An 18,960-nucleotide genomic window follows, 5' to 3' on the forward strand; every position below is an offset into this window, starting at 1 on the left:
GTGTAGCCGCGGATCGGAAAATATCTCACTGCCTGTGATTAGCGCTGCAGAGTGTCAACTTCCTGGCGGGCGTGAGCACGTTGGGTTGCGAACACGCCTGAGGTCATCCTTACTGTAAAACATAATTAACTGGAGATTTCAATGACTTGCCGTTTTGACACAACACTGGCAAGCGTGAACACTCCGGTACACAAAGACTTTGTTGTTTTGAGCAAGTTACGAACAAGGAAAAAGTTGTTGCCGCCACGGAGGCGGCCATATTGTTGTTTAATATCAGAGCGAACTAACAATATCCGCTCATAATGCCATGTACCGGAGTTATACGGTTGCTGGTATTGTGTCAAAACAGCAAGTCGTCAAAATCTCCCATTACTGACGGTTTACAGTAACCGGAAGTGACATAATTGGAGATCTTGATGAATTGGCTATTTTGACGGAACACCAGCAATCGTACTGTTCAAATCGGTGCAACGCCAACTTTGCGGCGTCACAACGATTTTTTTAAAAGTAGTTCCTGCACGACTTTTGGTGATTTAGGGTGCGACTTGCATAGACATCTGTGCATGAAGCCGCACAGATGTCCTCCACGTTGCGCCTGAAGTGACACGCAGCTTTGAGATCGAGTGATTTCAGATGGAAGTCGCACAATTTCAAAACCGCAATGTGAACGAGGAGCATTTTTTCTGCCCATGCGAATGAGCCCATAAGGTGATTTGGTGCAGCTGCTGCAACAACACATGACTTGTGTTATAGAATTGATATATATACCCTATAAATGACGTATTTCCCCTTTGTATCCTGGCAGATACAAACCAAGAATGCTATTTGCCTGTCAGACACATTTTTAAATCAAGCAAACATACAAATTCGGCTTTGTGTTTGGGTAGCTTCAGGTTTCATGCCTCAGTCACGCCTTTAGGTAACACTAGTCCCATTATTAGATCCCAGTCACATAGGTAACAGCAGAAACACCACCGGACCCGCCCCAAGCACTGCGCATGCTCACAGAGGCCGGGCTCTGACGAGGAGGGCTGTTCGGTGTCGGTGTTCTTAGGCACACCGAGGAACGTGAATGTGACCGGCACTGGTGAGTTAGTGTGGAGGTATGGGTGAGTCGGTCCCTGTGGTCCCACTGTACACACAGGGAGAGTGCAGTAATAAGCAGAGCAGTGCTCGCTGAAACACGTGGGATCTAGTGAGAGGTGGGCAGGCGTTACCATGGTGACCGCTCACGCCGCTCAGCTCCACTCATGTTACTGTTGCTGTGCAAACCTCCTCCTGTATTAGCATTGTGCAGTGTTTCCCTGGGCTCTCGTGTGCTTCTCTTTCACTCAGGTGCACCAATAAAATGACTTTTTTCATCCTGCAAGTAACAAGTGGAAACATTTGGGCTCCTTTACATTTGTGCAGTGTGGTATTGCATGTTTGTTAGATTACGGCTGACCGCTGCAATCAAAAGGCCTGTGACACACCAAAACATCCTAACCACTTCGGCTCCGGAAGGATTTGCCCCCTTAATGACCAGGCCATTTTTGAGATATGGCACTGCGTCGCTTTAACTGACAATTGCGCGGTCGTGCGATGTACACAAACAAAATTGACCTCCCATTTTTTTTTTTTATTCCCCCCACAAATAAAGCTTTCTTTTGGTGGTATTTTGATCACCTCTGGTTTTTATTCTTTTGTGCTATAAACAAAAAAAGAGCGATAACTTTGACATAAAAATGATTTTTTTACTTTTTGCTATAATAAATATCCCCCACAAAATGTAAGAAGAACAAATTTCTTCCTCAGTTTAGGCCAATATGTATTCTGCTACATAATTTTGGTAAAAAAAACCAAAAAAAAAACCAATTAACGTATATTGATTGGTTTGCGCAAAAGTTATCGCGACTACAAAATAGGGGATACATTTATGGCATTTTTATAATAATAATATAATAATAATAATACAAATATATTTTTTTCTTACTAGTAATGGCAGTGATCTGTGATATATATTTTTTTTTTTTTTGCAGGACTGCGACATTGCAGCAGACAGATCGGACACTTTTTTTGGGACCAGTGACATTTATACAGCGATCCGTCCTATAAAAATGAACTGATTACTGTATAAATGGTATATAACCAAGTGTAGCGCTAAAAAATGAGAGAGAAAATATTGCTATACCACATATAATAGCAAAATGAATTGTGAAAAGATAGTGTTTTGTATACTTTGTGAACATTCATACATATAGAACACTTATGTTATAAAGCCTTAGGGTCACCAAAAGTGATAACAGGATGTAAAAATGGCAATAAAGTCCAAAACTGAATGTGCAGATACGGTGAACATAAATTTCGCAATGGTGATAAATTCCAAAACATATACTCGTGAGAGATTTCTGTATGTAATCCAACATGTGCTGACAGACCCTTGTGCGAAACCGCCACCTAGGATGACTGGAGGCTTACCAGAAAGTTGGGACCCACCTAGCATACGCTATATGGGTCAAACAGTCTGGGGAAGTCTGTATGACGAAACGCGTCGGGAGGACTCCACTGCCGCAATTTTACTTGCAAGCGCTTTTTATTCTGAAATGTAAGTGTTTTTCCTTTTAATAAATTTTTTATGGTTTACGGAATTACGCTATGAGCCCCTTCTTCATTACATGTGGGTAATGTCCGTTGGTGTCCGAGCTTCCATATGAAGAAGACCTCTTTGGGATAGCAACGTTACAACTTCACCATTCACCAGCCCTTGGTTCCCTACCTTCATTGCCAGTGAGCAATCCAAGCCTGTTTGACCCATATAGCGTATGCTAGGTGGGTCCCAACTTTCTGGTAAGCCTCCAGTCATCCTAGGTGGCGGTTTCGCACAAGGGTCTGTCAGCACATGTTGGATTACATACAGAAATCTCTCACGAGTATATGTTTTGGAATTTATCACCATTGCGAAATTTATGTTCACCGTATCTGCACATTCAGTTTTGGACTTTATTGCCATTTTTACATCCTGTTATCACTTTTGGTGACCCTAAGGCTTTATAACATAAGTGTTCTATATGTATGAATGTTCACAAAGTATACAAAACACTATCTTTTCACAATTCATTTTGCTATTATATGTGGTATAGCAATATTTTCTTTCTCATTTTTTAGCGCTACACTTGGTTATATATGATTTATTACAAATTTTCTATTTGTTGTGTTAGCTGCTTACATCTATGACTTTTTTGGAGTAAGCGCATGGTTTATAGGTTTTTTATGCATACTGTATAAATGGCACTGGCAGGTAAGGGGTTAACTCTAGTGGGGATCAGGGGGTTAAATGTGTTGCCTGGGAGGTATGGGGGCTGGGCTGACTGGAGTCACTAATCGCTAGGAACAGACAATCTCACTCTACTCCCCTGACAGAATGGGGATGTGTTTGTTTACACTGGCAGGTCCCCGTTCTGCCTCTCTTTGGAGCGATCGCGGGTGGCCGACGGACATGGAGTCCACCGGACCCACTGGTTGGCTCCCCCGCTAGCGAATGGGCACGCGCCCACAGATCGATGTGTACGATGGCGGCGATTCGTGCAGCCGAGCCAACCTGCCGCAGTACAACTGCAGAGGCTGGTCAGCAAGTGGCTAATCATTGGATGTTACAATATTTTTGCATTCTGGCGCATTGCAGCATATAAAAATAAATGGCACCGCAATGGGTCAACGTGTGGATAGCAGCATTGGATAGAGCTGGACATTAGCCCTATTGGGCAGCTCCAACATCCCAGATGGCAAGCAATTGTTCTGCAAGTTTCATATTGACTTGCTAAGCTTTTGCTAGACTTGCCAGGCTTCACAAGTTTGTTGCACAATTGCAGCAAGTCTACATTGCATGACTCCAGATAAACTTTCTTTGCAAACATTCTGCAAGTCTGCTGCAAATTCTGGTTTAGTTATGTTGTGCAATAGTCATCCCACCACAGGGGTCACTGTGACTGAATGTTCATGCTGTAGACTTGCGGAGCTCTTGCTGTATACTCACCACTGCAACTTTGCTCTTAGAGGCTTGCCACACAAACTTGATACAAAATGGAAAAGTGTCAGCTAGAACTTTTGCTTCAAGTGCTCTGCAAGTGTACAACTTGCCAATGAAAATGTGCAGCAAGTTAAGACTTAAAATTCAACACTGCCACAAATTTTTGGCAAGTTATCCTTGCTATCTGGGTTGTGGACAAGGCAATTTGGCTTAGGGCTCATGTACACTGGCACTCAGTCCCATACAGCTAAGTACACACTTTTTACTTTTTTTGCTCAACCCAGCAGGGCTAAATGGGGAAAAAAACCCTGACAGCTCAGGAGGAGCCGCTGTACTAACTATTCAACGTTAGTACAGCAATCTCCCCTGCTGTGCTATTGTGTTCTGACGGGGACAGCCCCCCCCCCCGCCAGAACACTCTGGTCAGCGCTCTCAGCCATTGGCTGAAAGCACTGATTGTGAGCTGATCAGAAGACCTTTTTCAGTCATGCCCCTTCGACAGAAGCTGGTCCGACTTCAGTACACGTGGGCCGAATGTCGGCCAGTTTCTGTTAAACCGGCCGACATTCGGCCTGTGTCTACTAGGCTTAAAGTGGTTGTTAAGCCACTCTAACCTGTATACACCATCAGCACTGCCTCCTACTGTAGTATTCCCCTCTGTGTGTGATTTATAAATGCTGCAAATACCTAATTTCACTGCCGAGATTGCAATCATATGACCGGCCAGCTTTCTCCTTTTCTCCTCTGAGAGATGCAATGGGCGGGGCTGAGAATTCCCTGCTGATGTTAGTCTGGAGGGAAGGAGGAGGAGAGAGCTGGCTGGTTATGTGATCTCAATCTCGGCTCTTAAATGAGGTATTTACAGTATTTATAAATCATTTACATAGGGGGACACTGCAGTAGGAGGCAGTGCTAATGGTGTATGCTAATGGTGTATACAGGTTAGTGTTATGAGAGCAGCAGGAGGGGGTCACACACAGACAGAGAGGGGAGAAGAGAGGAGAGGGGAGGGAGGAGGAGAGCAGATAGCAGGCTGCTGATGATAGAGGCACGTAAACTGACCACGGTGTCTGGTCTCAGCAGCCATGATACACCGTGGTCAGTTTACAGAGGGGTGAAGAGAAACTGGCAGGACCAGCTCGGTCTTTTAGGTGTTACTGGGGGCCAAATGAGACAGGACAAGCACTGTGTCATATAACATGCTTTAAAGGAGCATGATCCTTTTTTTTTTTTATTTTTTTTTTTTTTGGGTTAACAAATGCTTTAACCCCTTAGAGCCGGTGCCTGCCAGCCCTTTAAGGAGTTTAGAATGCTGGGGGGGGGGGGGGGCTTATGGTCATGTAATTGGCTGTCATGGTGGAAAGCTGCCGATCGCAAGCAGCGAACAGGAGCTTTCCGTTAGCTGCCGCGAGCACGCAGAGTGCATGGTCTTGACACAGCTCTATCTGCACTACTGCACGCAAATACGCACCTGCCGAGAGGCTACATATTTGCATGTGCTCGGTGCGAAGGGATTAAAGTGGTTGAAAAGGCTGAAGGTTTTTTTTTTTTTTGTATATTTAATACATTCTGTGCATTAATAAAAAACTTTCTGTGTGCAACAGCTCTATTCAGCGATGTTGCAGGAGAGACTCGGCTGCTCTGGACTCTTCTTCCTGATTGGCTGAGACAGCAGTGGTGTGCAATTGGTTCCAGGTGCTGTCAATCAAAGTCAGTGAGCAAGCTAGCCGCAGCTAGAGTCGGAATGGACACGTGGAGCTGCGGCTCGGGTGCCCCCATAGCAAGCTGCTTGCTATGGGAGCACTCAACAGGAGGGAGGGGCCAGGAGCGCCAAAGAGGGACCCAAAAGGAGGATCTGGGCTGTTCTGTGCAAAACAACTGCAGAGAGCAGGTAAATATAACAAGTGTATTATTTTTAAACACAAAATAGTAACTTTAGTATCACTTTAAGAACTGTCTCCTCCCCATAGTGGTTTTCCATTGGCTAAAACAAAAATGCCTGAAGTTTGAATACACATGTGAACATTTGCTTCTAAAATACTCAAAAATGTCTGAAAACTGAAAATCATTCTGCTCAGGTGTAAATGCAGTGTTTGAATTGGCAAGCTGCAATTTTTAATTTTTTGTTTTTGGGTTTAATACCACGCTATATATTTTCAGCTACCTATGTAGTCCTATGCATGTTGCTTAGTACTGGTGCTAGTTCTAGGTAAGATTAGATTGATCCAGGCCTGTCTTTAACTTTCAGGTAATTCCAGTTCTAGCAAGAAGACCATGAATTCATCACGTGATCGAAAAACAGACCCTTTTTACAAACCTCCTGCTTCAGTGCAAAAAACAAGTGCTGAAATAATAAATGAAGCCAGGAATTCTTTGAGGACACTAAGAACACAAAGGCCTTTTACACCCAGAGAGGACCAGAGGAAACTCTTTGGACCACTTTCACAAAGGACACCAGACAGCAGACCTCCTTCTGCATTTAGGTAGGTGTTGTGAAAATGAAAAGCAGAACTTCCCTTTTTATGTGATTATTATGGTCATTGCTGATCCAGAAACTTCTGAAGCCATAGGACTTGCCTGACAGTGTGGAAGCAACCTTATCTGGTGAAGAACTATCTACGCACCTTCCATACAGGTTCCTTGTTGCTGCTGTTTTAGGGTGCGGGGGGGGCGCGTTAATCCAGCAATGAAATGAGTCCACTGGTCAATGAGAGAAAAATCTCAGCCACCGCACACCATACATGGCCAGTGTGTAATAGGTGGTAACAGCCTCCACTTAACTCCATCCAGGCCACGCCTAGATGGGACGAAACCTGTTGGGAGCGTGGCCTGGATGGAGTTAAGCTGAGGCTGTTGTCACCTATTACACGCTGGACTTGTATGGTGCGCATTGGCTGAGATTTGTCTCTCCTTGTTCTGTTGATTACATGGAGTCAGGGCAGACTCTTAGCCTGACCTGTACCCTCAGTGGAATACACTGAATAGAGGACATAGATGCCGGAGCTGAGACCCTAAAGTTGGTTTAGGTTTACAGTGAGTACACTGGTCCCTTATAATCCCCTCCGCGGACATCGCTCCTCTTCTGGATCCTGAGAGGACCCCACTGCTGAACAGCCAATAGGAAGTGTCTACGTCAAGCACAAAAAAATAATTTTTTCTATAAAATGTAGAAATATGTTTACTAGTCATTAGAGGCGGTGGAGGTTACTTCCTACACTTTCTCTGCCTAAATTAAAAACGGTGCACTCACTCCGTGGAAGTTATCTTATCTCTACATTTAATACAATAACAAAAAAAATGGGTGACAGCAAACATGTAAAAATCACATCCCAAATGATTTTAAGGATACCCTGTCATTTGCTTAACCACCTCCTGCCATATAGACAAATGATGCCAGCGGGCTGGCCCCCTTGTTCTGGGATGACGTCATGACATCGTCCTACTCTCCGGCGATCGGCGGCACGCTGTGTCCCTGGGACACAACACATCCCGATCTCGGTAAAGAGCCGATGACGTGGCTCTTTACCCATGTGATCAGTCGTGTCCAATCACAGCTGATTACATGTAAACAAGGAGATGCTGGTTATCGTCTTTCCTCTCCTTAAACTGACAGAGTGTGAGGAGAGGAGAACCGATCAGCTGCGTTTTCTCACAGGGGAGACCTGCACAGATAATCGGAGTACTGATGATCAGTGCAGCCCCAGCAGTGATGACAGCCAGTGCCCAGCAGTTATGCCAATCAGTGCTGCCTTTCAGTACCTATCAGTGCTGCATATTGGTGCCGTCTCATCGGTGCCCATCAGTGCACATCGATTAAGGAGAAAAAATTATTATTTTTATTTTACTCAAAAAATGATAAAGTATTAATTTGGGTGCAGCGTTGCATGACCGCGCAATTGTCATTCAAAGTGCGACAGCACTGAAAGCTGAAAATTGGTCTGGGCAGGAAGGGGGTGAAAGTGCCTAATGTTGAAGCGGTTAATCATGTAGATAAAAAGTCCTCTGCATCTCTTCAAGGCCCATGTTTGCTTACTTTTGCTTTATTCCCAGCTATCCAGCTTCTATTAAATGAAAGTATGGGAATAAAAAAAAAATCATTCCTAGATGGCTTTATCACCAATCTCATCCGCAGCTGCCCCCCACTGCCTCTAAGACTCAGAACTGAGCGATCAAACCCCACTGATCGGTCTGCTCTCTGTCCTGAGCCTGCAGAGAGCTGGTGACTGTCAGTCAACCACTCTCTGCTATGCCCCTCCAGCGCTCATTGAAGCACTGGGCTGTTGAGGAAGCTGCCGGTCCAGGCTTCTGGGCGGATCCTGACCATGATTTCAGGATCTTTTCAGAGCCTGGACCAGCTCTGTGACCCCTGCTGTCGGCTGAAACTGGGTCACAGCTGTGACCCACAGGAGAAAGGAATATAGCCAAAAAAGCTTTGGCTATACTGAGGGTGAATTTACACATAGTGTGATGACCGCGGTTTTACTGCATTGTAAAATGCCCATTTACACCGCAATTCAGTACAGAGCTTCTCTGCAGTGTTCTGAGATAAAATGCAGACATGCTGCATTTTATTGGAGCACACTTTAGAGAGTCACATGGCACCGTACAACAGCACAGTGCATCATGCTGCTGTACAGCGACACGAATGAAGTGTACTTTTGTACACTTTAAATCATGGGTACTCAACCTGTGGCCCTCCAGCTGTTGCAAAGCTAAAAGTCCCATGAGGCATTGCAAGCCGCTGACAGTTACAAGTATGACTCCCAAAGGCAGGGGCATGCTGGAAGGCCACAGATTGAACACCCATTAGTTAAATAAAGCTTTTACAAAAAAAGGAGAGCTATGTGTGATGTGCTGGGTCACACACCACACTACCCCCCCCCCCCCCCCCCCCCACTACAGTAGGTAACGAACAGCTGCTGGAGAGGTAAGGCCCTTGGCAGCTGTCTGGCCCTTGACTTTTCAGTATTTTGACACTTCCAGCAGTGAAGATGCCTGTGTCCCTTGCTGTGTCCCGTGGTAAGGTGGTTTTTGCAACGCCTTGCCCCCAGGTGTATACTTGCCTTGATCAAGCGTCCACATCCCAAAAAAAATTATGGACACGTCTGCACAGTAGATTCACAAAAGCTTCTGTGGGACTATCTCCTAAACTCTGGCCTCGGGATGTGGTCCCATATAAGTTTATAAGGAGTTACTGCACATGCCCTTCAGTGCATGGGAGATTTTCAAGTCAGGATGTAAAGATAGTAGTAGCTACTCTGTGATAAATTGGCCATTTTTTCTGCTTTGGGAGTGCTCAGTGAGCATTAGGAATGTGCATTAATTTTCCCACTTTGATGCTTGGTTGTAAAGGGCCTAAGAGCTCACATTAGCCTGTTTCTGCTCTGTTAAAAGAAAGGTTTACCTTTCCATTTTAATTTGAGTTTGGAATATTCAGGTAGTGCTACCAAAGTGGCATGCACCAATATGTTGTACATAATTGGTGAGATGACATCTGCTCTGCTACCCTTTCACATGTTTCACAAGCCCTATTTTTTTTTCAATCGGTATACTGTCTGAAAACATCACATGTGACCCAGGCATTCTAATGTGAAACCTGTCTTGTCACTTGCCATTACAGTTCAAATTAAATAAATGTATGTATGTGTATATATATATATTTGTTTTATCGTGTGGGGATTTATCTCCATTTCCATGTGCTATTTTTTTTCTTTGAATGATGGCACCACAAGCCTGTTAATTGCCGAGACTCCTAGGTGCTATCTCAGCTGAACCTCCCAGAGGAATAAGCTGTTACTATCTAGAAAAGGTTTTGCTTTCAGGAAAAATCAGTCAGTTTTACAATTCAGTACATGAGGACATATTACGCTGTCTGCGATTGGCTCACCTTCTGGTGAACTTGAATGAAAGGAGCGCAGTAGTATTTATTTTTTAGAACTGTTAACTGTGTAAAAGCATGATTTCATTTTCCTTTACTCAGATAAACATATTGGTGTCAAACTAATTTTGTAAGTTTAGTGACAAATGTGAAAATATGAAAATCAAACATTTAAGCGTTGACTTGTCAGAAGAAATCATAGTTGCATTTGACTTCCCTTGCTCTTCACCCATGTTCAACATCTATTTCAAACTTGCAATATACACCAATCAGCAATAACATTATGCTCACCCACCATAACAATATATTGGGAGGACTTAATCAGGCATGTACTGGCCATCGGGAAAACTGGGAGTTTTCAGGTGGGCCAATGGCTCGGTGGGCTAGTTTGAGTGACAGCCTGTCAAAGTAAAGGCTGCGCAGCTCACACAGCCATGAATTTGACCACCGTGAGGCTCCTGGTAGAGAAAAGACTGGGGTGATCACCAGGATGATGATACACTCAGGGATTTGCAGGGAAAAAAGCGTTGAACACAGCTGGAGAAGCTCCAGAGGTGAGAATTTTTATCCACTCAGCGAAGCCTACCCCCAATCAGTCATTCGGTACGCTGCGCCTCCCTCGCCTCTCCATTCTGTGAGCTCGGCGCAGCACGCTGTGCCCTGTGTCTGCCCGCTCAGTGCGATGAGAAGTAGCAGTGGGAGTGGAGCTGCAGGGAAGCTACAGTGGGATTTAAGTGTAAAAACAGTCCCCCCCCCCCCCTCCCCCACTGCTCGACCGCCTCAGGGATTCCCTGGTGCCCCTTTATGCAGCACTGCTGGCCGGTTTCCCCTCCTCCCCATCCCTGCAGCTGCTGCTGGGATGAGATCGATGATCTGTGCAGTGTTCATGTTTAGTAGCCCCTTCCTAAATGGACACAGGAGCAATCAGTACTGATCACCCCTGTGTCCATTTATCACTGGAGCATAGTAAACTAAGTTTACTATGCTTCAGTTTGTGAATGAATAGGAGTCTCTGTACAGAGCATCTATTCATTTAGCTGCAGTGCAGCTGAGGCTGCACAGAAAAGAAATGGGGCTCTATGTCCTCAGACCCTTTCTCTGTCTCAAAAAATCTTTTTAGACCCCTGATGTTTCACTGGAAAAAAATAAAATATATTAAAAATAACATTATAAAAATAAATGAAGAAACTTAGTGAGGCCTTGTTCACACAGGGCATACTACAGTGTTCACTCATGTGAGGGCCATGTTTACCTGCACGGGGATGTACAGGTGTTCCGTGCATTCACATGCAGGCAGTTCTAGTCATGACAGTTGGGATGCAGCTGCTGAATGGACACAGCCAACACTCTCAATTTGACATCCGTTTGGGTGCATGTCCCTGAACTCACATTGTTTGTTTTGGTCTGTGCACTTGCACCCACCTGTCAGATTGTGTAGAAGTGTCCTTGCAGCCACTGCATCCCAGTTGACATGAATGGGACTGCCTTCACAGGGATGCACAGGACACCTGTACATCCCAATCATAGTTACCAACATTGTAAAAAAAAAATTCATAGGGACACTTTTTTGGCTGTAGGTGGAGTCTTATAATTAGGGGGCGGGGCATGCGTTTGTAGGCGTGACATAGCAAAAAAGGAAGAATGTGGGGCGCATCGCCAAAAAATGGGCATGAATAATACAAAATTTAAACTCGCGCTGAATGGTGAACAAACGGTGAAAAAGAAAACAAAAGCAGCTGCCACACACAAAGTGCTACTCACTAGAAATGTAAAATTATGGAAACGTGACGCTCGCAAATGTTATTAAACATGTGTGACCAAGTGTAGATGAGTTCAGATGTGAATATACAAAGCAAAAAACATATAAATAAAGTCCAAATAAATGTGCTGAATGTTCTGATCCGCAATGGAAAAAAAACAAGAAAAAAAAACTTTTGAAGTGCAATGGACCATAGACGCTCCAGGACTTTTCAGGTGCAGAAATGCCACCCCCACATGTGTTCCCACTCACCGAATGGCGATGACCCCCAGCTTTGCAGTCTGGGGGTCACTTCAGGCTTATGTGATGGTATCCAGAGAAGCTCAGGAGTGGTGTTGTGCACATCAGATCAAAGGATTTCTTGTTGGAATTTCTCAGCAGAATCACCAGGCACCAAAAAAAGGATATAAAAATGGAACTAATAGTGAAAAGTACCGTTTGAAAAGGGATTTATTCTATATACAAATGGGTACTTACAAAATATTTGATAAAAACAGGCATATAAAGGGATTAGATGGATCCGGACGCTGCTCACGGCGTGCGTTCCAGAAACCAGGAAGTGCGTTCCAAGGAGCAGGGAATGACGTCAGTGCCACCGGAAATACGTCGACATGTTTCGCCAACCTACAGGGCGTTATCAAAGACCCAATGATTCCCTTGAAAAAGTCACGTGACCTGTGATGCAACGTGTCGGGAGGAGGAGCCAGTGACGTTACCCTAGTGTGTACGATACACGGAAGGGTTGTAAGGAGGAGTAAATCAGAGAGCCTGACTGTTACCAACACGCCCGATCCATCTGGGTACATGTGAGTGCATTATATATAGCATACATAGCCCAGTTGTTTCAAGCAATATCGAGCTATTGGTTATTTCTTTTTTGGGAACCAGCATCCATGGTGACAGGACCGTTTTTGTGTGGAGGAGTAAGGATACCCAAAAGGGTTTCTAAAGTCTGCCTGACTCCATCAGAGTTTGAAGCCAATTTGAAGCCAGTTTGATTGGCAGGTGTATGCCAGAAATCCTAAAGACTGTTTTTGCCTAGTGTGTCGGAAGGTGAATAGGTATTGCAAAGGAGAGTAGCACATTTGGATTTTGTCACAATAGATTCACATTGTAATTTTTTTTTATTGACACTTTATGTGATTGATCCAATTTTTATCCTTTTTTATATTTAAGATATTGTCACATATTTCACGTGCACTAGATGGTACTGTGTTCTATCATCACTTGTCAAAGTAACATGCACATGAATGGCAGGACCCAAGGTTTGCCGGCAGAATATTGCCCAAAGTATCGCACTGCCTCCGCCTGCTTGCCTTCTTCCTATACTGCAACTCTTTCCCTGGTAAGCAACACACACACACACACCTGACCATCCACATGATGTAAAAGGAAAGTTTATTTATCAGACTAGGCCACCTTCTTCCATTGCTTTGTGTTCTATTTCTGATGTTCATGTGCCCATTGTAGGCACTTTTACCTGGCCACAGGTCAGCATGGATATCCTTAGTGGTCTGTGGCTGTGCAGTCCCATACACAACAAGCTGCAATGTTCATTTTTTTTTTTTCTGCTTTCAACACATCAACTTCTTGGACAACATGTTCACTTTCTACCTAATCCAGTGCTCAGCATAAATGGTACTCATTTACCCCAACAGATTTGTCAGAAAAACTTTACTTTCCTTTCAGAATCAACATTTTCTATGGGACACTATATTACAAAATACTCCCAAAAATGCGGGCCATTGATTGCAACCAAAAATTGTTCATTTGCACACGCAAAATATTATTTTTCCTAACAAATTAATTCAAGACCATGTTGCAAAAATAAATACACCCCAATGAAAGTCTGGAGCAAACCTAAATTTTAGTCAACAAAATCCTAATTAACAAGAGTTCAACTACAGATGAGTCTAATTATTCATTAAACAGGCGTCCACAGGACAGTTGAATATAAAAGGCTGTTGTGTAAAGAAAACCCCTTCCTATTTCATGCTTTCAAAAATAGAAGAGAAATGTCACAAGGCCTGAGAAAGAAAATAATTTCTTTACACAATCAAGGTGAAGGCTACAAGAAGATCAGCAAAGCTTTACTTATTAGTCAGAATACTATAGCAAAAGTGATAAACATTTAACAAAGAGACGTCCAGGCTGTCCACCAAGTTAACTCGACAGGAGCGTCTTCTGATGAGAAGGGTTGAAGAAAATCACCATGCAAGTTCACTGCAGTTAGCTAAAGAAGTAGAAAGCCAAACTTTGGGTGATTGTTTCCCGTGACACAATACGACGTACACCGCAGAGGAATGGCATTGCATGGGTGTGAAAAGAAAAATGGAAATTCCCCGTGGGGTTTTTAAGCAGCAATTATAAATCAAATAAAGTTTGTATTCAAAAATGATTAATTTTATTTGAAAAAAGGCTCTGGACATAGACTATACAAGACATAAGTTTAAAAACATGAGCTCCGGTTTACATAATGCATAACACAGTAAACTGAGGTAACAGATCAGACAGTAGATTTGATGACGTGTGAAAATTATGAGGGTTATGCATACAGCGATGCCACCTTATAACATTGATTGAAGTTATACTATCCGATGACAGACAAAACCCCAATGCATTTCAACCTTACTGGGTCATGGTCTTCCTCAGGGGGTTCATAATAACTCTACAATTACATCAGAGAGAAAGGATCAGAGTATTAGTACTGTAAATTATGTCTTCTATAGGAAACTGGAGATAGAGGGTAACTATTTAAAACACTATGTCATGCACTGGTTTATCCGGAGATTTCTTTTAAAAAGAGAACAAACAAAAGACAAAAGGTTTCCACTTATGATACTGGACTCCGCTAGAACGCCGTCCCTACTCACAGATCAAAGGGAAAGCAGGGCCGACCTACAAACGGGAGGAAAATGGAGAACAGGGACACCTGAAAGTGGTCATAATAGTATAAATTAGAAAATGTCCATATACGGTGTCATGATGGTATACAAGGTGTTTTTATATTTATTTAAAAAATATTTATCTTAAATAGAGAACAGGGACACCTGAAATGGTCATAAGAGCCCTTTCACACCGGGCCGCCCATATCGTCGGCGGTAAAACGGCGCTATTTTTAGCTGCGTTTTACCGTCGGATTAGCGGCGCATTTCGTCCGCTAGCGGGGCGCTCTTACCCCCCGCTAGCGGCCGAGAAAGGGTTAAAACCGCCCGCAATGCGCCGCAATATCGGCGTTTTGCCGGTGGTATCCCAGCGCTGCCCCGTTGATTTCAATGGGGAGCAGCGGTGGAGGAGCAGTAAACTCACCGCTCGAAAGAAGCTGCTGGCAGGACTTTTTTTCCCGTCCTGCCAGCGCAGCGCTCCGGTGTGAAAGCCCTCGGGCTTTCACACTGGAGACAATGCTGCAGCTGTTTGAGGGCGGATTGCAGGCGCTATTTTTAACGCTATAGCGCCTGCAAAACGCCCTCGGTGTGAAGGGGGTCTAATAGTATAAATTAGAAAATGTCCATATACGGTGTCATGATGGTATACAAGGTGTTTTAATTTATTTAACAAATATTTATCTTAAATGATGTTAGTATTAATCTACCAATACTTTTCTATTAATCTGGTTTTCGTCTATGCCCCGAAGGGGAACCCTCAAGGGGTGTATATATACAGGGGGTAAGTATCCCCTTGTATTGTGACTAGATTTACATTTAGGGCAGAATAATCAATATCAATATTTTTTTACTCAATATTTATATTAGCAAAGATATAAAATGTGATAACGGTGAGGGTGCAGGGTGAGAAAACGAGGGGAAGAATTTTTTTAAATTAGTGCAAGCATGCGCTGTGAACAAAAAAATCCTGTGTAGTGACTCCTCAAATTAGGTTATAAAAGAACCATGTACATACATCCCTGAGAGGTAAGAAGCAAAAAAGTGCATTGAAAGTGAAGGGATAATGTGCTAGTGAAGGATATATGATTACCTTGGTAAGTATATCCGGCCAACAAAAGTATCAGAAGGCCAAGAAAACAATAATGGTGATAGTGATGAAGGGTAGATGGGAGTGAACCCTAAAAATTTAGAGTGCTGAAAAATGGGTGAAGTATGGGAAACTTTGTAAAACTATCAAACAGTGTTGAGGTCATAGGTGTGCACAGCCTATTGCATTAGGGTGTGCACCCCAAAGCTCAAACACATATGCATGTATGTACATGTGTATATATACTGACGGTGTCTGTAGAACAGTGGACAGTGTCAGTAAGCAGAGACAGAGACGATGTCAGCACTTATTTATTTTTTACTATTTTTTACAATTTTATTATTTTTATTTTTTTACAATTCTTTTTAGGAGCCCCATTAGGAGGCTTTAGTGAATTATCAGGGGTCTAAACCCCAGGAATCTTCACCACACAGGGTGATTAGGGTGTGCCCAGGCACACCTGGCACACCCTGTGCGCACGCCTATGGTTGAGGTACTGCAAAGCTGTGAAAAGATACCACAGAGCTTATTACCTGATTAAAAAGGTTGGACATATGCAACCTCCAAACAAAAAGGTTCATACCATTTGATCACAAAAAGGACCTATACATGGAAGAGAAGTCCTATAGATAAAAAAGAGGAAGTTTTTGTAAAATAGGTTTGTAATCCTGCAGCCTATTGTTATGTCTCCTTACCTCACAAGTTTGTGTGTTGTCATGCTCTCATTGCGGATCAACTGAGTGATTCCAGCAAGGAGCATCTCTAATTATATTTCCTGCGTGAAGAGGTAATTGCTAACAGGTGTTTTGGATCACTCCAGCCCATCCCTCAGAGGGAGGGGCCGTGGGAGGCGTGATGCATTGGGTTGCTGAATGCTGTTACCCTATTACCACGCAAACTATCTCTCCATTGGACTTGTGATCACTTGTTTTATACATTTTACCTGATGTTTGCGAAGCATCCACTCTGTTTTTGATGGTTTTGAATAAACCTGCTTTTATTGGTTCATGCACCATGTGGAGATTCCCTTTTTTTCCTCATATGGATTCTATCTGACGTAGTGAGAGCTACATCTTTTAGTCAGCTGTGTACTGCAAGAGGGGAATCCATCCATCCATCCATCCGTCTGAAGATTCACAGACCATCCCGCTCCTGAGGCTGTTCCGGATGCGCTCACTGGTATCCATCATCGGCACCTCCCAGCAAGTCTCCAGTGAACACCCCTAGGATCAGTGGATCCATAAGCTCGTATGACACCCCGCCGTATGGTGAGAGTGTCCACCCCTTCTGGTAAGCGCATTTACCCCTTCATTTCTACATGGAGTCTGAATGTATGAGGATTACCCACCCGATGTAGCAACATATATTGGATTTCCTCCTCGCCATATACAACACAGTGTTGCTGTCAATGATTTTTCATTACACCCGTGGACATTATTTATGGTTTATGAGATTTATCGTGATTCTTAAATATCACTATACACTTGTTTGATAAGTACACACATCACTTATGTATGTAGGGTGATATATCCCCTTTTACATGTTATATGTCACTTAGCGCTGCATTTATTCTTATCCATTGACCGTGACTACAGTATCCACATGGAAAAGTTCCGTATGTGGAGCAGTGCTTCTTATTGGTTTTGCGATATTCGCTTTTCACCAAATTATCTTTTAAGGATGCAGAGGGGACCGGGGAGACAAAGTACTTGACTTTATCGTCGTCTGTGAGGATGGACCAATGTCTAGCAATAATATTGCGAATTTGCTGATGTTGTCGTGAGTATCGTATGATGATACGTGAGGGGTCTGCTTCCTTATTTTTTCTGGCTTGTGGTCTGAACAGCAAGGCTTCCCTGGCCTGTACAATAGCTCGATTATATGCTTTTCTTAGGCACCGTCGGCTATAACCTCCTATCTAGTAGTCGGTTTTGAAGCCTTCCAGCTTCGATTTTGAAAAGTGTATCATTTGAACAGTTTCTCCTCAACCGGAGATACTGTCCGTATGGAATCGAATTCTTTAGGGGAGTCGGGTGGAAACTTTCCGCATGCAACATGGTATTTCCCGTTGTGTTTTTTCTATATAATGTACTGGTTATGTTCCCTTGTATATCACACTCAACTTTCACGTCTATAAATGTTACAGATCTGACATCAAAATTCATAGTGAATTTCAGGTTCCAGTTTATGTTCGTGTGATTGAAAAACTGATTCAGCATTTCCTCCGACCGTTCCCAGATGACGAAGATATCATCAATGTACCTGAGCCACATGGTGACGTGGCTCAGGTACATGGCGAGATCCTCATCGCTGAAAAGTGGCCGCTCCCACTCCCCCAGGTACAGATTGGTGTAGGATGGGGCACAACATGTCCCCATCGCTACGCCCTGCACCTGGAGGTAGTGGGAGCCGTCAAAATAAAAGTAGTTGTTATTTAGAATGTGATACAGACCTTTCAGAATGAAATCATTCAAGGCCCTATCATACCGTGATCCTTGTTGTAGTACCTTGTGAATGGCCTGAAGTCCTTTCCCATGTGGGAGTGAACAATACAGGGCTTCGACATCTATTGTGACCAAAATTGAGTTTTCAGAAAGTTTAAGTTCGTTTATCATTTGCCAAAAATGGATAGTATCCTTCGTGAACGAAGGTAATGCTGCTGCTGAAGGTACGAGTCAGTTACCCTACTTAGGTTTTCAGAGATCCCACCGTTACCTGAGATGGTTGGTCGCCCTGTAATTTAAATGGTACTTTTGTGGATTTTTGGGAGACTGTAAAAAGTAGGTGTACGGGGATGTTTGGTCTTTAAAGTGGATGTAAACCCAATGTCATCCTTTTTAAACTACTGCAATAGGGGTTATCTATAAGGATATACATGCCTCCTGCATGTATCTTTACCTGTCAAATGTCTCCCCTCTGTCTGTTATTAGACCCGAAAAACTGCATATTCTGTGGGTGGGTCTGTTGTCTGGAGCTCGGTGGGTGGAGTTGTGATGTCAGTAGACTCCCCGCCCACCTCTACACTCCCCTTGTCAATATTCATTTTCTCTGTGTATTTCTAACACTGAACTTCTGCTATGATCTCTAACATCCAGTGAAAAGACAGGAAAGTAACCACATGACTTCAGCATGCCAAATCATGCTGAGGTGTGGAACAGCCAATCCTTGCAGAGCTGCTGAAGAAAGGAGTGGGGGTGGGAATTAAAAAATAATGCATGTCTTAGGCTAGTGCACAGGATATGTAAATCGCATGTTACTCACAGCAAGGGGGAGGATTTGACAAAGTTTTTCTCGGTTTGTCAAGAATTGTCTCACTGAACAATGAAAGGGGATTGCTCAGAGATG

At 43.5% G+C, this 18,960-nt stretch overlaps 1 protein-coding gene across 4 annotated transcripts in view; it reads left to right on the plus strand.

The window, feature by feature from the left end:
* ARMC2 (armadillo repeat containing 2) overlaps window positions 1-18,960 on the plus strand; it is a 271,525-nt gene that overhangs the window by 57,553 nt on the left and 195,012 nt on the right. For 3 of the 4 annotated variants that reach the window (XM_073627047.1, XM_073627048.1, XM_073627044.1), the window contains exon 3: window positions 6,255-6,489. In XM_073627047.1, coding sequence (XP_073483148.1) covers window positions 6,255-6,489 — 235 coding nt within the window. Of the gene's footprint in view, window positions 1-967; window positions 1,088-6,254; window positions 6,490-18,960 lie in introns of those variants that run through there. The other variant, XM_073627046.1, reaches the window with a different exon arrangement.

The sequence above is a fragment of the Aquarana catesbeiana genome, linkage group LG04, assembly GCF_042186555.1.
Source record: "Aquarana catesbeiana isolate 2022-GZ linkage group LG04, ASM4218655v1, whole genome shotgun sequence".
Taxonomy (NCBI): Eukaryota; Metazoa; Chordata; class Amphibia; order Anura; family Ranidae; genus Aquarana; species Aquarana catesbeiana.